At 42.5% G+C, this 18,297-nt stretch overlaps 1 protein-coding gene across 5 annotated transcripts; it reads left to right on the top strand.

The window, feature by feature from the left end:
* The first annotated feature begins 1,837 nt into the window (after positions 1-1,837).
* On the top strand, positions 1,838-16,961 carry pdk2a (pyruvate dehydrogenase kinase 2a). 5 transcript variants are annotated; one of them, XM_038991225.1, is made up of 11 exons: positions 1,838-2,052; positions 6,149-6,290; positions 10,741-10,812; positions 10,904-11,088; positions 11,186-11,275; positions 11,484-11,561; positions 13,440-13,516; positions 13,612-13,710; positions 14,441-14,551; positions 14,787-14,900; positions 15,209-16,961. In XM_038991225.1, the coding sequence occupies exons 1-11, from the start codon at positions 1,935-1,937 to the stop codon at positions 15,350-15,352; spliced, it is 1,230 nt and encodes a 409-aa protein (XP_038847153.1). In that variant the 5' UTR covers positions 1,838-1,934; the 3' UTR covers positions 15,353-16,961. The 5 variants fall into 5 exon arrangements, with proteins under 5 accessions (XP_038847153.1, XP_038847156.1, XP_038847152.1 ...); XM_038991228.1 differs by lacking the exon at positions 1,838-2,052 and adding an exon at positions 4,212-4,553; XM_038991224.1 differs by lacking the exon at positions 1,838-2,052 and adding an exon at positions 4,612-5,548.
* Positions 16,962-18,297: the final 1,336 nt, after the last annotated feature.

The following is an 18,297-nucleotide window of genomic DNA, read 5'->3' as shown; positions in this document are numbered from 1 at the left end:
AACAGCTTGTTTTTTCTCAAGCAAGAATTGTGCTAGGACTATCTGTTATGAATTCCCTGCCGGAGACTCTTAGCATACCATCTCACAGTCCTCTCAGAGACACAAACACTAACTTTCTAACCTTTGCAGTAGGCAACCTTCCCGCACTGGAGCCTAACAGGCTAGGTTAGGGGTCATAATGTCATAAACTGTCCTTTTACACCTAGGGCCCTGGTCACTGATTGGTTGACAGGGTAGTTGTTAGGGCGGTTGCTAGCGGGCCAGACATCTGCCCATCTGTCACTTTTCAGTCTCCTTCAAGCAGTCACAGAGAGAGCAGCAACACGCATAACAAATGTAATTTTTATTTGTCATATGCTTCTTAAACAACAGGTGTAGACTGTGAACAGTGAAATGCTTACTTACGGGCACTTCCCAACAATACAGAGAGAAAAAAGAGATATAGAAAAAGAATAAAGAGGAATAAATACACAATGAGTAACGATAACTTGGCTTTATACTCAGGGTACCAGTACTGAGTTGATGTGCAGGGGTATGATGTAATCTCTGTCCTGCACAACTGGACGAATTCATATCTCTGGACATGTGGGATGGTGTGCGTGTATAAAGTTGTGTATTTGTGTATATTATAGCCAGTTGTTCAGCAGCATGTCAGCTTAAATTTCCATATAGTCCTTTATCATTTATTACTGCTTTATTCTGATATCTGTGCATTCTTGCCCTGGTGTATTCATTAGGTATGTGTACATTCATTGCTTCTGTTTTCTCCTGTTACAGAACCACTAGCTTTCCATGTCCATTTCATTCCTGTGTGTGTCAATAAAGTATCCTTGTGTGTAACTCTGAGGTTGCCTCATTCCCATCTTACCCAGGGAGGTGCTAGCGGATCACAGACCAGCAAACACAGAGAGCCAGGTCGCTCTCTTTCACTGTCTGGGAGTGGTCTGAGTAGGAGGGGGGGACGGACTGAAAATGAGCTGTTATGATGTCACCAGCCACGAAAACAGGCAACAATTTGAGGTGGTCTTTTCAAACGGCTCCATCACTAACTAAAAGGGCATTATGATCATTTTCACAATATTATTCCCACCTCAGTGTGGAAATGTTTTTCTGCACTGGGCCTTTAACTGTTCATGTTTTTACTGTTTACGTGTTTTATAGTGGTAGTGCATTGGGGTGCAATTATCATAGGATGGCTGCAGCTTCTGTGGTCAACACATCGTGCCATAATACCCATGAAACCTAGCTGTCAAACAGGGAAATGATTCCAATTGTTATTCCACCCTTAATTTTTTCCCATAGGGTATTTTTAGAAACACTTAAAATAAGGGCTGTGTTTCGTGTAGGTGCAAATATTGATAAAAGTCACCTTGTCCTAGAGAGATTTACACGGTTATCAAAACGTCAGACCAGGGTAAGCCTACACGAAACACAGCCCTTATTTTAAGTGTTTCTAAAATCCCCTATGGGAAAAATTTATGGTGGAAAAAAGATTGGAACCATTTCACTGTTTGACCGCTAGGTTTTATGGGTATTATGACTCATACTGTGGTACTCTATTGGAAGCCTACTTATTCAGAGCATCTTGCAACTTTGGATGAAAGGACATTCTACTCTCAAACTGTCCAGCAGTTCTATTTCCAGAGCCTGATATTTCTAGAGCCTTCTATTTCAAAATAAGCCAATTTGTAAAATAAATTGAAAATAAACCTATTTGTAAAAAGGTTGTGGGTGCGTCAATTGTCTAGTCAGAAGCCCCTCCCCTCCTCCGACCCACCGCCTTTTTATTGGATGGTAAATCAACCCCTTTGGTGTCCTATTGGCTGCAGGTTTTCACGGAGCCTGTTCTTTAGGGCAATCAACACTGGAACAGAAGGAGCACTTGTAGTAGCCCTATTTTTCTTTTCCAAAGCGATTTACTGAAAACACCAACGATGAAATTCGTGAGATTTATAATGAAAAATGCTACATTGGCCAATGTGCCTAAACATATAGAACATTTCGCAAAATTTTCGCCGTCACCACTCTCTATGAAACAATTTCTCGATTTTGGTGAGTAGCCCTTCAATGTTGTGCTACCATGTTGGACAACTGACAATTATTTAATGCAATATGTAACATTGAGCTGAGGCAATGCAATTAAATTGGAGTTTAATCGCGCTCTTGTTGTGGAGCGACATAGGCGGCTAGTGTGATTTATGACTTTGCACCACTTTGAATGGTCAGATTCAGAGAGATTATTGTTTTGAATGACAGATACAAGACTATGTTTGTCTTGGCATGTACGCATTTGTTTCAGTTTACTCTACTGGGAGAAATTCCTGGATATTTTGGCTGCCTTTCCTAGACTAGGCTACTTCATAGTGCTGAGTATTGCGTCAGCATTTGTAGCAAACTCCCATTTAACTCCTAGTCAGAAGCAATGTTCCCTCTAATTGTTTTCACCGCTGAGCAGATGTCATTTATGCTGAGCGCAAATGAACGTTGTGAAAACTCTGGAACTTCCAGCGCGCGTTTACTGTGAACACTGAGTCTATACCCGCTTTAAGTTAGTTTTAAGTGGCCAAGTAGGCTACTTCATCATAATGTGGGTCTACCATCAAAAACAATGGATTAAATGCATCCCATAACATTAACATGGAAATGGCTGTTCTATCACACTGCCTACCGTAGCAGCCAATGTGTGGTGTTAAATGTAGGCCTACATTCCATGAGACTTGGGAGAAAAAACATGCAGGGCTTGACATGAACCTGTTTATCCACTTGTCTTTCAGATAGAGGTGGCTGAAAATGTTGTTTGATGCAAGTATACACTACTAAATAAAATGCATATTTATTCCCATACCATTTATTAGAGAATCAGACATTATGCCATCCTGCCTATTGGCTACATAGCTTATTCAAGCCTGTCTCAAAATACAACACTGCTCCTTTAAGACAAAAACTGCACGGTTTGCAGCTCTCCCTTTGATCTCAGAACAAGGCCTTTTGCTCATGTTAACACAGTCCAGTTCAAAGTGAATGGCACAGATCCATATTTGGCAATGGTCTATTTGCATATAGTCCTACTGCAGCTCTAATTGGTTATGCCGCACCGGGCTGAGTCGTGTGTCAATGCAATAGAATCCTACACCGATGCGTTCTGCCTACAACAAAATCTCTTGCATAGTTTTGTTTCGAGATGTTGCATTGAAAGTGGCTAATATTGAGTTGATTTGATCACAATTGCCACAGCAAAGGGAAATGTTTATAGTGTTAAAAGGGAAAGCTGTAGAACAGCGGTCACCAACCTTTGAATCGATCCCTTTTAGTCAAAATGCAAGCAGACATCTACCGTTCAGATTTTGTTTGACTTAAATGTAAGGCTATACAACATTAACCAATTAAAAACAGTACTGTAGCAATGAGGTTTGTGCAGTAAGCTATAGGCCCAATACATTTTCACCTCGTTGACTTTGCTTGAATTTCCTTGCCAATGCATTGATTGGGCCATTAATAAAACATTTCAACATTGAGGTAGTCTATATGATCACACCGGTAATATATCCGTTGTTGTACTACTTGAGGCACAGATGAGTGAGCATACATTTTTAATTGTTTGCTTTTTATTTAACTGGGCTGATGTGCCTGCATCAGCTGGTCAGTCTCAGCTGAGGGAGAGCGCAGCAGACTGAGTGTCCGCTTCTCAACGTCCCTCTGCTCTCCATTTCCTCCACTGACACTGACCAAAAAGGGACACCGTCTTCCAGCTGATCGCGAAACTCGAGTCGCACCGCATTACTTCTGCCTCATGCACAAATTCATATTGTTACTCTTATGAACAGAGAAATATTCCTTGATATTAAAAAAAGACCCAAGCCGCTAATAATAACAATGCAAGCCTATGGATACTCATTCATTACTGCTGCGGTGCTTGTTTGTTCCCTGAGTGGAAATAAGAAGAGCCTGCATTTTATGGCTTATAGAAGTGTTGAATACAAATTGTTGACAGTGCTGAGTAAGAACTGAAACATGAACTCAAAACAGCAGTTTGTTGACCGTCTCTGTCTAGTCATGGTTTAATGTTTTGAAATCTCTCAGTAATAACATTGCTTTAGGTTTCTTTAATGCCTGCTATGTTACTGCAGACACTAATCTGAGCCATCCGATTGGCCAGCGGTAGGCCTATAGTGCACTTGATTTTCTATCCGGGAAAGCAGACTTTGTACCTTTTTCAGACATGAAATGGCTCAAAATGGCAACCGTTCGCCTACCCGGAGCGCAGGGCAGTTGAATCGGGTGCACGTAACCCTAACAGCCTGAGACACAAAAATTTTTACAGGAACATAAGTCTTTATAGGTTTTTTTTCTTCTCACAAATGTTTGTCGATCGACTAGGAATGCCTTGGAGAGTGACCAGTCAATCGTGATCGACTGGTTGGTGACCACCACTTCTCTTCGTGGGCAGATATATCTGCGCATCAGTCCTGGGGGAACTGTGCGGTAGTCTCAGGGCTACAGCGTGCCCACACACAGCTTAGAGGGAACATTGGTCAGAAGTAAACTAATCAGAAGTATGCTATCCTCTCCTCAACAGCACTTGTAACAATTATCTTTATGGATTCATAATTTGGCACAAAAACACTGACATTATTTCCTATTGTAGCCTACCTTATGTATAATTTCCCCTACTAGAAATGTATAGAAGTTATTTAGCCAGGCTGCACTCTTTGCTCTGGGAGACCTTGTATCCAACACACTGGGCTCCTGTCATTGAAGGCTACGTCCCTAGCCCAACCGGCTAGCAGATGTCGCTATTATTCCTTTACGTCGTATTTGTCATCTGCCTCAGGAGGGATTACTGGGCCCCAAATCTGTCAGCGTTTGTCTTTTTTATTTGTATTTTTTTACAATCACCAAGCGAGGAGTTTTTGTATTGATGTCAGTGAGTGTCAAATTTGGTTAGGAAATAATGGCTGCTTTGCTACATGTGGCTTATTTTAGGGAATAGAAGTGTTGTAATGCTTAGGTTGTTTTTGAGTGTACTGATAAGTAGGACACGTGACCTCCCGAACACACTAAGTTGTGACCGCGTATCTGCCCTCTCATTGGCTAGACTGGTCCCATCTGATCTTGCCTACTCCCAACTGCCTTACATTTTGAGATTTGTTTTTCATCGTTGGAGCGGCCACTTGAGTATCTGGTCAATATGATGGATATTCTGTGTCCAACTGGAGTCTATGCAGCCAGCTATACCCCCTTTTCTCCGCAATTTCGTGATATCCAATTACGATCTTGTCTCATCGCTGCAACTCCTCAACGGGCTCGGGAGAGTCGAAGGTCGAGTCATACATCCGCCGAAACAAACCGCACTTAACACCCGCCCGCTTAACCCAGAAGCCAGCCGCACCAATGTGTCGGCCTGCCTCAAGGAGTTCATGGATCTTCTATATCCGGGTTGCATCCGGTTTAGACGGCCCAACTTCACATGTGCACAAGCACTCCGTGCGCACAGGGAGCAGTGACGAAGTCATCCAAAAACCTGGCAGACATTGGATAAATATAAAATGTGAGTTAAAAAAGTCTCAGCAACAATGTTTTGAATAAATCAATGGCTGTTTTGTGCACAAAGGTGATGACTAAAGTGTCTTATTAGGAATTTTCTAATCTGACTTCTCTGTGGCAGTCTATGGAAATTGTCTTTCTGGGCCGGGTGTTAAACTGCAGTACCAAAACAAGACTGTAGGAGAAGACTGCAACCTGATTGTCTGTCTGAAGTTTTTTTTCCAGTGGCTCGCCATTTAAGCTAGTACAACTTTTCCAGAGTTTACCGAATTCACTCCATATTCGGTGCGCTGCCATCTAGGATCACGCAGTAATCTCGTGGTGAGAGCTACAGAGTATGGTGACTAGGGAGTGAGCTTCGGGAAATGTAAAAGCTGATTTTTACCATAGTTAACACATTTTAGCGACTGGTAAGGCATTCTGGATTATAGGCAAGCCTTCGGTGACAGGAAAAGTTTATCGAACCAGAGGGCTGGTAAATAGGTTTATGTTTTAGGAATACAGGATGTATCCTTCAGCGACAGGAGCCCATTATGTACAGGTTTCCCAGAGCAAAGAAGCTAGGCCTGCCTGCCTCTACTTTATTATTATTATTTTTTCCCAGGTTCCACCAATGCATGCGAGACGACATCATTTGTCTTTTTGAGACAAGAGCTACCTGTGCGACTATCTAACATCATGAAGGAGATCAATTTGCTACCTGACCGATTGCTTACAACCCCATCCGTGCAGATGGTGCAGAGCTGGTAAGAGTGATTATTCTGTAAGTGTAGTTAAGTTTGAGGGTGATACTGAAGTTTTTTTTATTTATTTTTAGATCAAGTTTTATATTGTTTCATTCACTTTTTGAAAATGTAGTTCATATAAGCTATTTATGTTTTCCCCTCCTGAGTTTCTGCAGTGGGCTTTGCATCGGGAAATCCGTTAATATAGGGAAAGCACTGCTGTTTAAAGAAAATAAAACTATTTCCATAGACTTAAGGCCTATATCTGAAACCATGTTGGTCCATTTGTCGGCCTTTGTATTCAGATCACACATTTGCAAATATTGTTTGAAAATTCATATGACAAGAGGGTGACAACTTTAAGTTTACCAGTAAACTACCAGAATTTTGTTATTACATTTTGTCATTTAGCAGAGGCTCTTATCCAGAGGTACTTAGTTAGGGCATTAATCTTATTAAGGGGGGGGGGGGGGGGGGGGGGGGGGCTCTGCTGTCCTAGCTTCAGTGGGAAGCTGGTTCCACCATTGGGGTGCCAGGCAAGAGCTTGGACTGGGCTGAGCTGGCGCTGCTCTCCCGTAGGGGTGGGAGGGCCAAGAGACCTGAGGTGGCAGAACGGAGTGTTGGGGTGTAGGGTTTGAGCATAGACTGAAGGTAGGGAGGGGCAGTTCCTCTTGCTGCTCCATAGGTAAGCACCATGGTCTCACATCCACTACGAGTTTTGACTGGAAGTCAGTGGAGTGTGTGGAGGAGAATGGTGACCTAAGAGAACTTGGGAAGGTTGAAAACCAGGTGGGCTGCCGCGTTCTGGATAAGTTGCTGGGGTTTGATGGCACAAGCAGGGAGCCCAGCCAACAGTGAGTTGCAGTAGTCCAGATGGGAGAGGACAAGTGCCTGGATTAGGACTGTGTGAGGTAGGGTTGTACTTTACGGATGTTGTAGAGCATGAACCTGCAGGAGCGGGTCACTGCTTTGATGTTTGCAGAGAATGACAGGGTGTTGTCCAGGGTCATACCAAGGTTCTTTGCACTCTGGGATGGTGACTCGAGTTGTCAACCGTGATGGAGATGTCTTTGAGCGGGCAGGCCTTCCCCGGGAGGAAGAGCAGTTCCATCTTGTCAAGGTTGAGCTTGGGGTGGGCCGACATCCAAATTGAGATCTGCCAGGCATGCAGAGATGTGTGTCGCGACATGGGTGTCAGAAGGCATAGCAATGATAGGAGAGACCATGTGAGGATATGACGGAGCCGATTGACTTGGTGTATAGAAAGAAGAGAGGTTCTAGAACCAAGCCCTGGGGGACACCAGTAGTGAGAGTATGTGGTGCAGACACAGATCCTCTCCACGTCATCTGGTAGGAGCGGCCTGCCAGGTAGGATGCAAGCCAAGAGTGTGCAGAGCCTGAGACGCCCAGCCCTGAGAGGGTGGAGAGGAGGATCTGATGGTTCACGGTGTCGAAGGCAGCGGATAGATCTAGGAGGATGAGAACCGTCAGCTTTGGCAGTGCGGAGAGCCTCCATGACACAGAGCAGTTTCGTTTGAGTGACCCGTCTTGAAGCCTGACTAGTTAGGGTCAAGAAGATCGTTCTGAGAGAATTGAGGGGATGGGCTCGAGTGGGCAGGTTGTCAGGCGGCCAGACCTCACTAGTAACAGGATGTCATCTGGACAGAGAGGGGAGAAAGAGGTCAAGGCGTGCGGTAGTTCTGTGTGAGTGAGACCAGTGGACTCAATAGGCTGAGTGAATGTAAATTTTTCAAAGTGGTAGACAGTCGTCCGGAGGGGGAAGAGTTGGAGGACTGAGGTGAAGGTGGAAAAGAGTTTCCTAGGGTTAGAGGCAGCTGCTTGGCTTTCAGAGGAAGAGAAGCTGGAGAGGACAGAGTTAAAGGATAATAGGACCTCTGGAAGTTTAGTTTTCCTCCATTTTCGCTCAGCTGCCCGCAGCCATGTTCTGTAAGCTCGCAATGAGTCACTCAGCCACCGCGCATGAGGGGAGGGGCGGGAGGAAAGGGGACAGTGCGAGTCATAGGATGCAGAAAGAGAGGAGAGTAGGGTTGAATAATCAGTATACAGGAGGGAGACGGATTTAGCAGAAGGGAGAGATGATAGGATAGAGGAAAGAGTTGTGGGAGAGAGGGGGAACATTGCTACAACGCATGACTATCTGGGTCGGGGCTGAGTGGCAAAGTAGTGATCAGAGACCTGGAGGGGGGGATACAGTGAGATTAGAAGGCGAGCAACCTCTAAAAATGAGGTCAAGCGTATTGCCTGCCTTATGAGTCGGGGGGGATTGGGAAAGGTCAAGAGGCAAGGAGGGGAAAGAGTTGGGGGAAAAACGAATCGAAAGCAGACGTCTGGAGGTTGAAGTTGCCAATTACGAAAAGCGGTGAGCCATATCAGGAAATGAGTTGTCGTGTCTTTGGCTATGCCGGATTAAGTGATATGACATGCTATTCTATAAAATCCTTTCTCTGTAATTAATATTACCTGGTTGAGCTAATCATGTAAATGTAATTAACTAGAATGTCGGGGCACCACGAAATAATATTTATAGAGCTGTTATCTTCCGAATAAACTCTTAAAGACCTAGTAATATTTTACATCAATATTAATCGTCACCTAATAAGGTGTCTCATCTGAAAGTTGTAAATTCTTGGTTATCTTCACGAACCCTGGCTAACAAGTTGAATCAGCAATACAAAATTGGGTTTATTTATTTACTAAATACCTAACTAATCACACAGAATTACATGTACACAGAATGAGCCATACATTGATTACAAATGATGTCATAAAGGAAAACGTCCCTAGCGGACGGAGCAGATATGACAGCTGGTTACACAAAGGAAAGGGGGTTGGGTTTGAGTACAAGAGCGGGAAGACTGAGGAACAAAGGGAGAAGCTGTGCTATCGGAAATACAGTATCCTATGCATTCTAAATTACCACCCATTTGGCTTGAGTGGACAAGTGAGTGACAGCATGGAATTAAAATGAGATGGACAGGTGAGAGAGCGAGAGAAGAGAATCTCCACTTAAGAGAAATAAGTGGACCTGTGCCACCACTGCGACGACCAGATGCTCTCAGAGAACAGTCAGATGAATAAAGAGCAGCTGGAGTAGCAGTGTTCTCTGGGGTGATCCAGGTCTCCGTCTGGACCAAAAATTCAAGGGACTGAAGGTCAGCATAGGCTGAGTTGAGCTCAGCGTTCTTGACCGCAGATCGGCAGATCCAAACACTGCCAGAGACCCTGAATTCCAAATGGGTTGTGTGAGCAGGGTACACTAAATTACAAGGGTTGCAGCCAAGGAGTGGGGACTGGAGTGTCTATAAAGCCTACAGGGAGTGGTGCAAACGGGTATAGAAAACACACATAGTTGCCAAAGCTACAAAAGAGCAACATTTGAATCTGTCAATAACTAGGTAAGATACTCAAGTGAGAGTGGTGTGGAGCCTTCCTCCCTTTCATTCCTCGATCTCAGCAAAACAGTTTTTGTTTCGGCAACGGTCTTAGTTTTGCGACAAACCTGAGAAACCAGGGGATTGCTTAGCAGAGGTGGAGAGCACGCCTCCCTGTACTAATTGCTGATTGCCTAGTAGAGATGAAACCACTCCCCCTCCAATACAGCCACTGATTACCTTGATCCTGGTTGATGTGTCAACAACTATCTGCAAATGATGCAGTTCACACACCAAGTAGGCCACTGGGAAGACAGGCAGCACTTAAAGTAGATGGCCCCAGCTAGCAAAAAGACAGTACTATATCACAACAGATAAAGGCAAAAAAAAGTATACTTATCACTTCTGGTAATATCAGGAGTCCTTTAGCTATAGAATGAACATTTTTCAAGGATTTTATGTAATCTATCACAAGACATCAAGTGGCTCTTTTGGGTACTTCAGATTATCCTTGGTCCTCTGGCCTTAGCACGTGTTAAATAATTACATAAGGTTTTTAAATAATAAATAGAATGACAAAACCTGTAAAACATTATCCTAAATATAAGCTATCAATGTGTTGAATACCATTTGGTGTTTTAATGAGGGTTTCAGCATGAAATATCCTTTAATTTATTTTACTATGTCAATATGCATATGTTAATGTTTTGACGTCAAACTGGTGGCAGTTGTGTAAAAAAGTCAGTAGTTGGAAGAGTTGCCGAGTTAATTGAAAATGCCATTGTTGATTAGATGCTTTCTTATCTAGGCTATTTTCTCTTGAACCATATGGTCTGTCTACTAGAAACTCATGGACGATATGGACACTGATATATGAATACATTTTTAAAAAGTTCTTCACGTATAAATGACCAAAATGAAAATAGATTGCCATTGGTTTTCTGTTAATTACTGAAGATTCCGTGAACTTTGGTAAATTACCGGTAGCTTTGCAACCCTAGTTATAAGTTGTATTGCTGCAGTTAAACATATACACCACACTACTCAGGAATAATGTAAACTGAAAAATGTGTTTTCAGGTATGTCCAGAGCTTGATGGAAATCCTGGAGTTCTTGGACAAGACTCCTGACAACCACAGTGTCCTGGATGAGTAAGTCCTCAATAACCTTTGATAGATTGAGAGGGCCTACCTGGCTATAAATCTCATGCTGTTTGTCTTACAGTCGCCTTTTATCCGCTAGGTTTGTGGACACCCTGGTGAATATCAGGAACAGGCACAATGACGTAGTGCCCACCATGGCGCAGGGCGTCATTGAGTACAAGTCGGTGTTCGGCCAGGACCCAGTCACCAACCAGAACATTCAGTACTTCCTGGACCGTTTCTACATGAGCCGTATATCTATCCGCATGCTTATCAACCAGCACAGTGAGTACAGATGTCAGTCCACTAAGTTATCCATTCTTTTATAGACAATTGTCGGCCATTTTGAAACTGACGTTTCCACTCATTGGACTCTCTGTAGCTCTTGTCTTTGATGGCGCAACAAATCCACTTCACCCCAACACAATAGGGAGCATCGACCCTCACTGTGATGTCTCAGAGGTGATCAGAGGTAGAAAATAATAATTCATGGCTCTTTAATGTGGTTTTGAGCTGTCATAGATTATATAGACTTGTAATATCCTGTGGGTGCATGGAGAGAATAGAGGTGACCAATTGTATTTTTTTGATGGAGTGAAATATATATATTTTAAATGACATGATTTCTCTTGTACCCAAACACCCTTATTGTGTCATTTCATGGTGTTGTATTTTTCCAGATGCTTACCAGAGCGCCAAGTTGGTGTGTGATCAGTACTATCTGAGCTCGCCAGACCTGATGCTGCAAGAAATGAATGGTAAGAACTAGAGGTCGAACGATTATGATTTTTCAACGCCAATACCGATTATTGGAGGACAAAAAAAGCCGATACCGATTAATCGTCCGATTTAAAATAAAAAAATTAAAAATAAAAATATATGTATTTATATATCATACACACACATTTTTGTAATAATGACAATTGCAACAATACTGAATGAACAATGAACACTTTTATTTTAACTTAATATAATACATAAATCAATTTAGTCTCAAATAAAATGAGAACATATGTTAAAACGAACCACCAGCTTTCATGGGTCTTCAATATTCCCAGTTAAGAAGTTTTAGGTTGTAGTGCAGAAAGCAGAGCTTGTCTGCATGGTCCCCTGTCAGTCTGCTCCTCCGTGAAACACAGACCTTATTTGAAGTAGATCAAGACATTCTCTATGGAAGACATGAACGGTAAAATAACGAAGGAACCCCTTTCAAGTTCAGCCGCAAGTTATTACAGGAATTATAACGCGTCGACTATCTCTCTCTAAACCATATACCTTTGACTAATCCGGAAACTATCACCTCAAACAAAACGTTTATTCCGTTCTGTATTTTATCTAACGGGTGGCATCCATGAGTCTAAATATTCCTGTTACATTGCACAACCTTCAATGTTGTCATAATTACGTAAAATTCTGGCAAATTAGTTCGCAAAGAGCCAGGCGGCCCAAACTCTTGCATATACCCTGACTCTGCGTGCAATGAACGCAAGAGAAATTACACAATTTCACCTGGTTAATATTGCCTGCTAACCTGGATTTCTTTTAGCTAAATATGCAGGTTTAAAAATATATACTTGTGTATTGATTTTAAGAAAGGCATTGATGTTTATGGTTAGGTTTGGTGCAACGACAGTGCTAAATCATCGCCCGTTTGGCGAAGTAGGCTGTGATTCGATAAGAAATTAACAGGAATCGCATCGATTATATGCAACGCAGGACACGCTAGATAAACTAGTATTATCATCAACCATGTGTACTTAACTAATGATTATGTTAAGATTGATTGTTTTTTATAAGATAAGTTTAATGCTAGCTAGCAACTTACCTTGGCTTCTTGCTGCCCTCGCGTAACAGGTAGTCAGCCTGATTTGATGTTTATGGTTAACTACACATTGGAGCAATAACTGTCATTGATTGTTTTTTATAAGATAAGTTTAATGCTAGCTAGCAACTTACCTTAGCTTACTGCATTCGCGTAACAGGCAGGCTCCTCGTGGAGTGCAATGTAATCAGGTGTTAGAGCATTGGACTAGTTAACTGGAAGGTTGCAAGATTGTTTCCCCCGAGCTGACAAGGTTAAAAATCTGTCAGAACAGAACGTTCCTAGGCCGTCATTGAAAATAAGAATGTGTTCTTAATTGACTTGCCTAGTTAAATAAAGGTGTAAAAAAAAGAAACGGCAAATCGGCGACCAAAAATACAGATTTACGATTTGTTATGAAAACTTGAAATCGGCCCTAATTAATCGGCTGACCTCTAAGAACCAAACCAAGAGTAACTAATCATCTATTCCACTGATATCATCTATGACGCATGCATGTAGATGACCATTTTATGCTAATTTGGGAATCTTGGATGAAATTGTCTGAGCGCCACCGCTGTGTGTACCAACAATTTCTGCCGTCTGGACCTGAGGGCCAAGTAATTATTCCAGCGAGGCAAAAGTAATGGATAAGTGGCGATGGCTGGCTGGCTGCCTCGAACAATATTGACACTGACTAAACTCCCCTCTCTTCCCAGAATAATCAAAATGGATGTCAACAGAATCTGTCAATGACGCTTTACATCCTAATGGCTTTTGTATTTTAATTATACTGCAGATGTTTTATTCATTTATTCTCTTTTGCTTTACCCAGTCAACAACCGGAAACAACCTATAAGCATTGTCTATGTGCCCTCCCATCTCTACCACATGTTGTTTGAGCTTTTCAAGGTATGGTAGAACCTGCATTAAAATGTATTCTTAGATCGAAGATGTTAGTCACTTGTGAATGTGAATCTTACGTTGTCTATTGGTCCATTTTCCAGAATGCTATGAGGGCCACAATTGAGAACCATGAATCCAGCAACAGGCTACCGCCCATTCAAGTCATGGTGGCCATTGGAGGAGAGGACCTGTCAATTAAGGTACAGTATGTTAGTGAATTGTATTGCTATGTTTAAAAACATTTGCCACTATTCCCAATGAATACCATTGTCAAACTCACAAGTGCTAATGATAAACTGTGGCATAATGCATTGACTATCTTTTCATTTTATTTGTCTCCACCCCTCCCCCCCAAATCCTTATTTAAAGCTGTTATGTAAGATTTTGACCCTTAATTCTGTTTAATGTTAAACCAAGCTGCTAATCCCAGATTAGATTAACAGGATTGGGTCTACATTGACTTCCATACTAAGAGCCCATTAACCTTGTCCTGCAGTAACTTGATCTCAGTACTGCTTGTTCTTTTGGTGAGCTGACTGGTGCACCTGGGGAGTATTCATTACTCTGATTCTGTGGCAAAATGTTTCTTAAATGGGGAAGGACCTACCTGAATTTGTTCAATAGAAACTCAATTTGCTCTGTTTGGTTCTTAAATGTTTTCTGTAAGGAATATGCTCCTTGCAGTGAACTAAAACACAAGAGGGAACTGAGTGGCCTTGTTGTCCAGTTACCTTGACGATATGCAGAATGGATGCCTTGGTTCGGCCTATCGTAAGGCAGGCTGTTGAATTCAAGCCAATGGCACGAGGGGCACCCTTCTTTCTGGCAGCATCTCCACCTTTTTTATGACTGGCCATTCCTCTAATGCCTGACATTTATTTATTTTTCTCTCTCCCCTACTTCTCTCCTTCACTCTCTGGCGATGCGTAGGTGAGTGACAGGGGTGGCGGAGTCCCTTTCAGGAAGATTGAGAATCTTTTCAGCTACATGTACTCTACGGCACCCACACCAGAGAGGGGTGAGCACTCGCAGACCCCATTGGTGAGTGCCTCTGCTCTATTCTTTCACGGACCAGGTTCGTATTCAGGAGGGTGCAACGTACTGAACATTGCCGGTAGAAATGCTGTGAAGTAGAGCTGACATGATTCCTTACTCTACATGTCAGAGAGGCATGTCTGTCCTACACAATACATTTCTATCCGAACTTTCCAAAACACCCATGTTTATCAGACTATTGAAGCAACCATGGTTTAGAGCCGTGTCGTCTCCTCTCCAGGCTGGCTTTGGCTACGGCCTGCCCATCTCCCGGCTCTACGCTCAGTACTTCCAGGGAGACCTGCAGCTCTACTCTATGGAGGGTTACGGCACTGACGCTGTCATCCACATGAAGGTAAGCTACATACTGAGACAATGGGACTCGTGTAATTGTCATTTAACTCGTCTGACTATGGATTCATTCGAATTTTGTATTTTCTTTTAATTTAGCAGACGCTCTTATCCAGAGCTACTTACAATTAGTGCATTCGTGTTAAGATAGCTAGGTGAGACAACACATCACAATCGTATCAATTACATTTTTCCCTCGACAAAGTATTTATCAGCAAAGGCCGTGCTAGTGGGGAAAAGAGAAGTGATATTTCTTTCTTTTGGGGGGATGCTTTGAACACAAAATACAACTCGATCTCCTTCCCTCCACAGGCCTTGTCCACAGACTCTGTGGAGAGGCTCCCGGTGTACAACAAGACAGCTCTGCGGAATTACAAGGTTAGCCAGGAGGCAGACGACTGGTGTGTGCCCAGCAGAGAACCCCTGGACCTGACCATTTACAGGGTAGCCAAATGAGGATAATGTCGACGCTACCCTGGTTAGATTGAGGCTCTGTATGCCAACCCCCGCCCCCAACAGCCAAGGCAGACAGCCACCTAACCCCACCCACATATGACTGGATGTTGTTTTCCATCCTGGTTTTGGCATTGGCATGTTTTCTTGTTGTCCTCACAATGATGCCCTTCATGGTTTTCTTTTAGCTTAGATTGGGGATTTATGGAAGTATGGGGGGAGGGGGGTTGTGTTATGGTACTTATTATATTTTTTTATCTTTGTTCACCTCCATGAGGGTTTTTATGGGAGTGCCAGATGTTGATGATGATTTAAAAAAAATAGTCACACTAATTATTCTCCCAAACATTTAATGGGCATACAAACACAGTTGCTTTACCCATGAAATGTTTGGGAGCATAAGAATGTGTGGCTTTCTTTTTCTAGTTTACTCTCCGTTAGTCAGCACTTCTATAAAAACATTTCTGGGTGTGCGTCAGTTTATGCCTTTTACTATCGCTCGATGTTGATGAAATACACATGGGAGGGTGTGCAGGGTAGTGAGGTCCCAACTTCATTTTGGGGGGAGAGATTTGGCAGGGTGGGTCATACCCAGTATGTTATTGAGATGGTGTAGCATGGGCGAGTGAGAATATGTAACACCAGGGTAGCGTTCAGTATGTTATGGAACGTTCAGGTAGAAACGTTGTGTAGAACAGCCAAGCCTTTCTATCATGTCGACTAGGGAATCTCTATACATAACATTTTCTATCTGCAACATTCAGAATGTTGCGTCCTTCTGAACCGGACCCAGGTTGAAAAGACAATCCAATGTGTTGGTTCTCCTCTCTGAGAGGATCTTCATGTACTGTAAACGGAAATGAGATGTTGAGGTGTGGTAGAAGTCCTTAGATGAACCAGTACTGTAGAATAACTGAATGTCCTGGCGGGCATTAGACCTCCCTCGCTCTAATTCGCTGACGGTCAGAAAATGCCACCTTAGCCTTAACTGCGTCAGTCAAGTTTTCTTTACTTGAAACATGTACATTATTAACAATGTAGTATTCAATCTATGAGAAGGCTGCTAATGACTTACTAGTGCCATTGCATGGAGTCCCTTTATTTGATTCTAAAATAATATTACGTACTGTTGTACCATGTGTCTTGACGCCTTCATGAGTATTGGTCCTGATGTCTATATATTGATATCATAATTTCAAGTACATTTTCTCTTGCCAGTTCAATGGACTGGATTCAACTATCAAAAATGAGTTGGTCTGTTCAGTGTTGTGACTTTCTGTATTCCTGTGAACTCAAGCTGTAGAGCAATACATTGTGGATTTTTTTTAACCCAAGTTCATTTGAAGTAAGTCTGATGTACTTTGTGATAGGAAGCCAGTGTTCATTTTTTACGCACCGGCGTTCTATTGCCTGTGGCGAAGTTCATCAGAAGCTAGTTAAAACACGTCCCAAAGGGCAAAGTACATGGTTCTTATTGTCTGTGACCCTTAAGGCTAGGCCAGTCACATAGGAGTATTTGATGCTGTGTATGTGATGGGAAGATGCTCCCAGCCTGTCCGCTTTTATCAATTCCCTTTTATTTTGTAATAAACTCTATACATTTCTTCAGTTATATTTAAAGTTTTTTTATGAAAATATTTTTTTCATTGACATTGTAAATGTGTAGTATTATTAAACCGATTTCAATGAGAAATGCTTGTTTTAATAGTTCTGTAATGTAGTGCTGGTGACTGGGGCTTGAAGATGACGACAATATGACCCTGTACAGAAACAACCCCTAGCCACCAATCTCCAGGCATTTCATATAGACCTGAAATAATTGTTTCCACTTAGCCCTCTGAAGGGGTATGAATCATTTGTGCTATATGGCTTATTTAATCTATGTGTAAGGAGTCAAGGTTAGTGGCTGTTTCTTGTCGGGGCCCAGATAATCAGTGCGATATGTTTCTAGGCAGAAACCATTGTGTCTTGCCATTGGCTGGAACCAGCTCCATGACCTTTCAAGTTCAGTAACTCTACCTTGCCCTCATCACAGTATACATGTCCCTAGACATCTAGAATGTCACCCTGCATGTGCTTCTGTCAGTACCCTGACTCTGTTCTTTGACCTATTCCATCAGATCTATTTAGAACAGCCATGTTATTTTCCACGATGACTTGGAGTTTAGTTTAAATTGAAGTGATTGACCCAGGTTGTAGTTAACCCAATGCCTAGTGTGGGAGAGCTGGCCTCTACAGGCAGCCCATAGTAAACAAAAAGCTCTCTCTGGAACAGCCATGGCTACTGTTAGTCCTTACACGGGACACTATCTTTAATAATGCAGCATCCTATGTGTAGCATGATCCTCAAAGTTTTTCATTTTGCCTTACTGTAGCATAGTGATTTACCTGACAACAGCTAGGCAGCCTTGATGTCAGAGCTGCAGGGATTTTTTGCAGGGACACCCTCGTCTTTGACTGCATGGAATCGAGGGTGGCCTAGTCAAGTAAGGAAAGTTTTACAGTTAGTCTCATGCTCATTTCTTGACATTCTACACATTTTGCTGTGACTTATGCCATGTTAAAATTATACAATGAGGGCCCCTGAAGGTCAGGGCCCCTGGGCACATGCCCGGTCGGTAATTCGGCCATGATTACTACAAGTTTAGATAGCTGGCTAATATACAACATTTTTGGGGGGGGGGGGGAGTGACAATTTAGTGACTCATCAAATTTTATTGGTCACATACACATGGTTAGCAGATGTTATTGTGAGTGTAGTGAAATGCTTCTAGTTCCGGCAGTGCAGTAATATCTAACAATTCCATAACAGATACCTAATACACACAAATCTAAGGAATGGAATAAGAATATATAAATACATGGCTCAGCATTGCCAGAGTGGCATAGGCTAAGATGCAATATATATAGTATAGAAGACATATGAGAAGAGTAATGCAAGAAATCAA

Source organism: Salvelinus namaycush, chromosome 4 (genome assembly GCF_016432855.1).
Source record: "Salvelinus namaycush isolate Seneca chromosome 4, SaNama_1.0, whole genome shotgun sequence".
NCBI lineage: Eukaryota > Metazoa > Chordata > Actinopteri > Salmoniformes > Salmonidae > Salvelinus > Salvelinus namaycush.
The sequence above is the reverse complement of the archived record's forward strand: the minus strand, read 5'-3'. Positions and strand labels throughout refer to the sequence as shown.

What these genes read in the sequence shown, in the direction of transcription:
- pdk2a (XM_038991224.1), top strand. Translation starts at nt 5,392, where the DNA reads ATGTGTCGGCCTGCCTCAAGGAGTTCATGGATCTTCTATATCCGGGTT. An exon ending in ACATTGGATAAATATAAAAT is followed by an intron (nt 5,549 to 6,148) that starts GTGAGTTAAAAA and finishes ATTTTTTCCCAG; the next exon opens with GTTCCACCAATGCATGCGAG. An exon ending in TGTTGTTTGAGCTTTTCAAG is followed by an intron (nt 13,517 to 13,611) that starts GTATGGTAGAAC and finishes TCCATTTTCCAG; the next exon opens with AATGCTATGAGGGCCACAAT.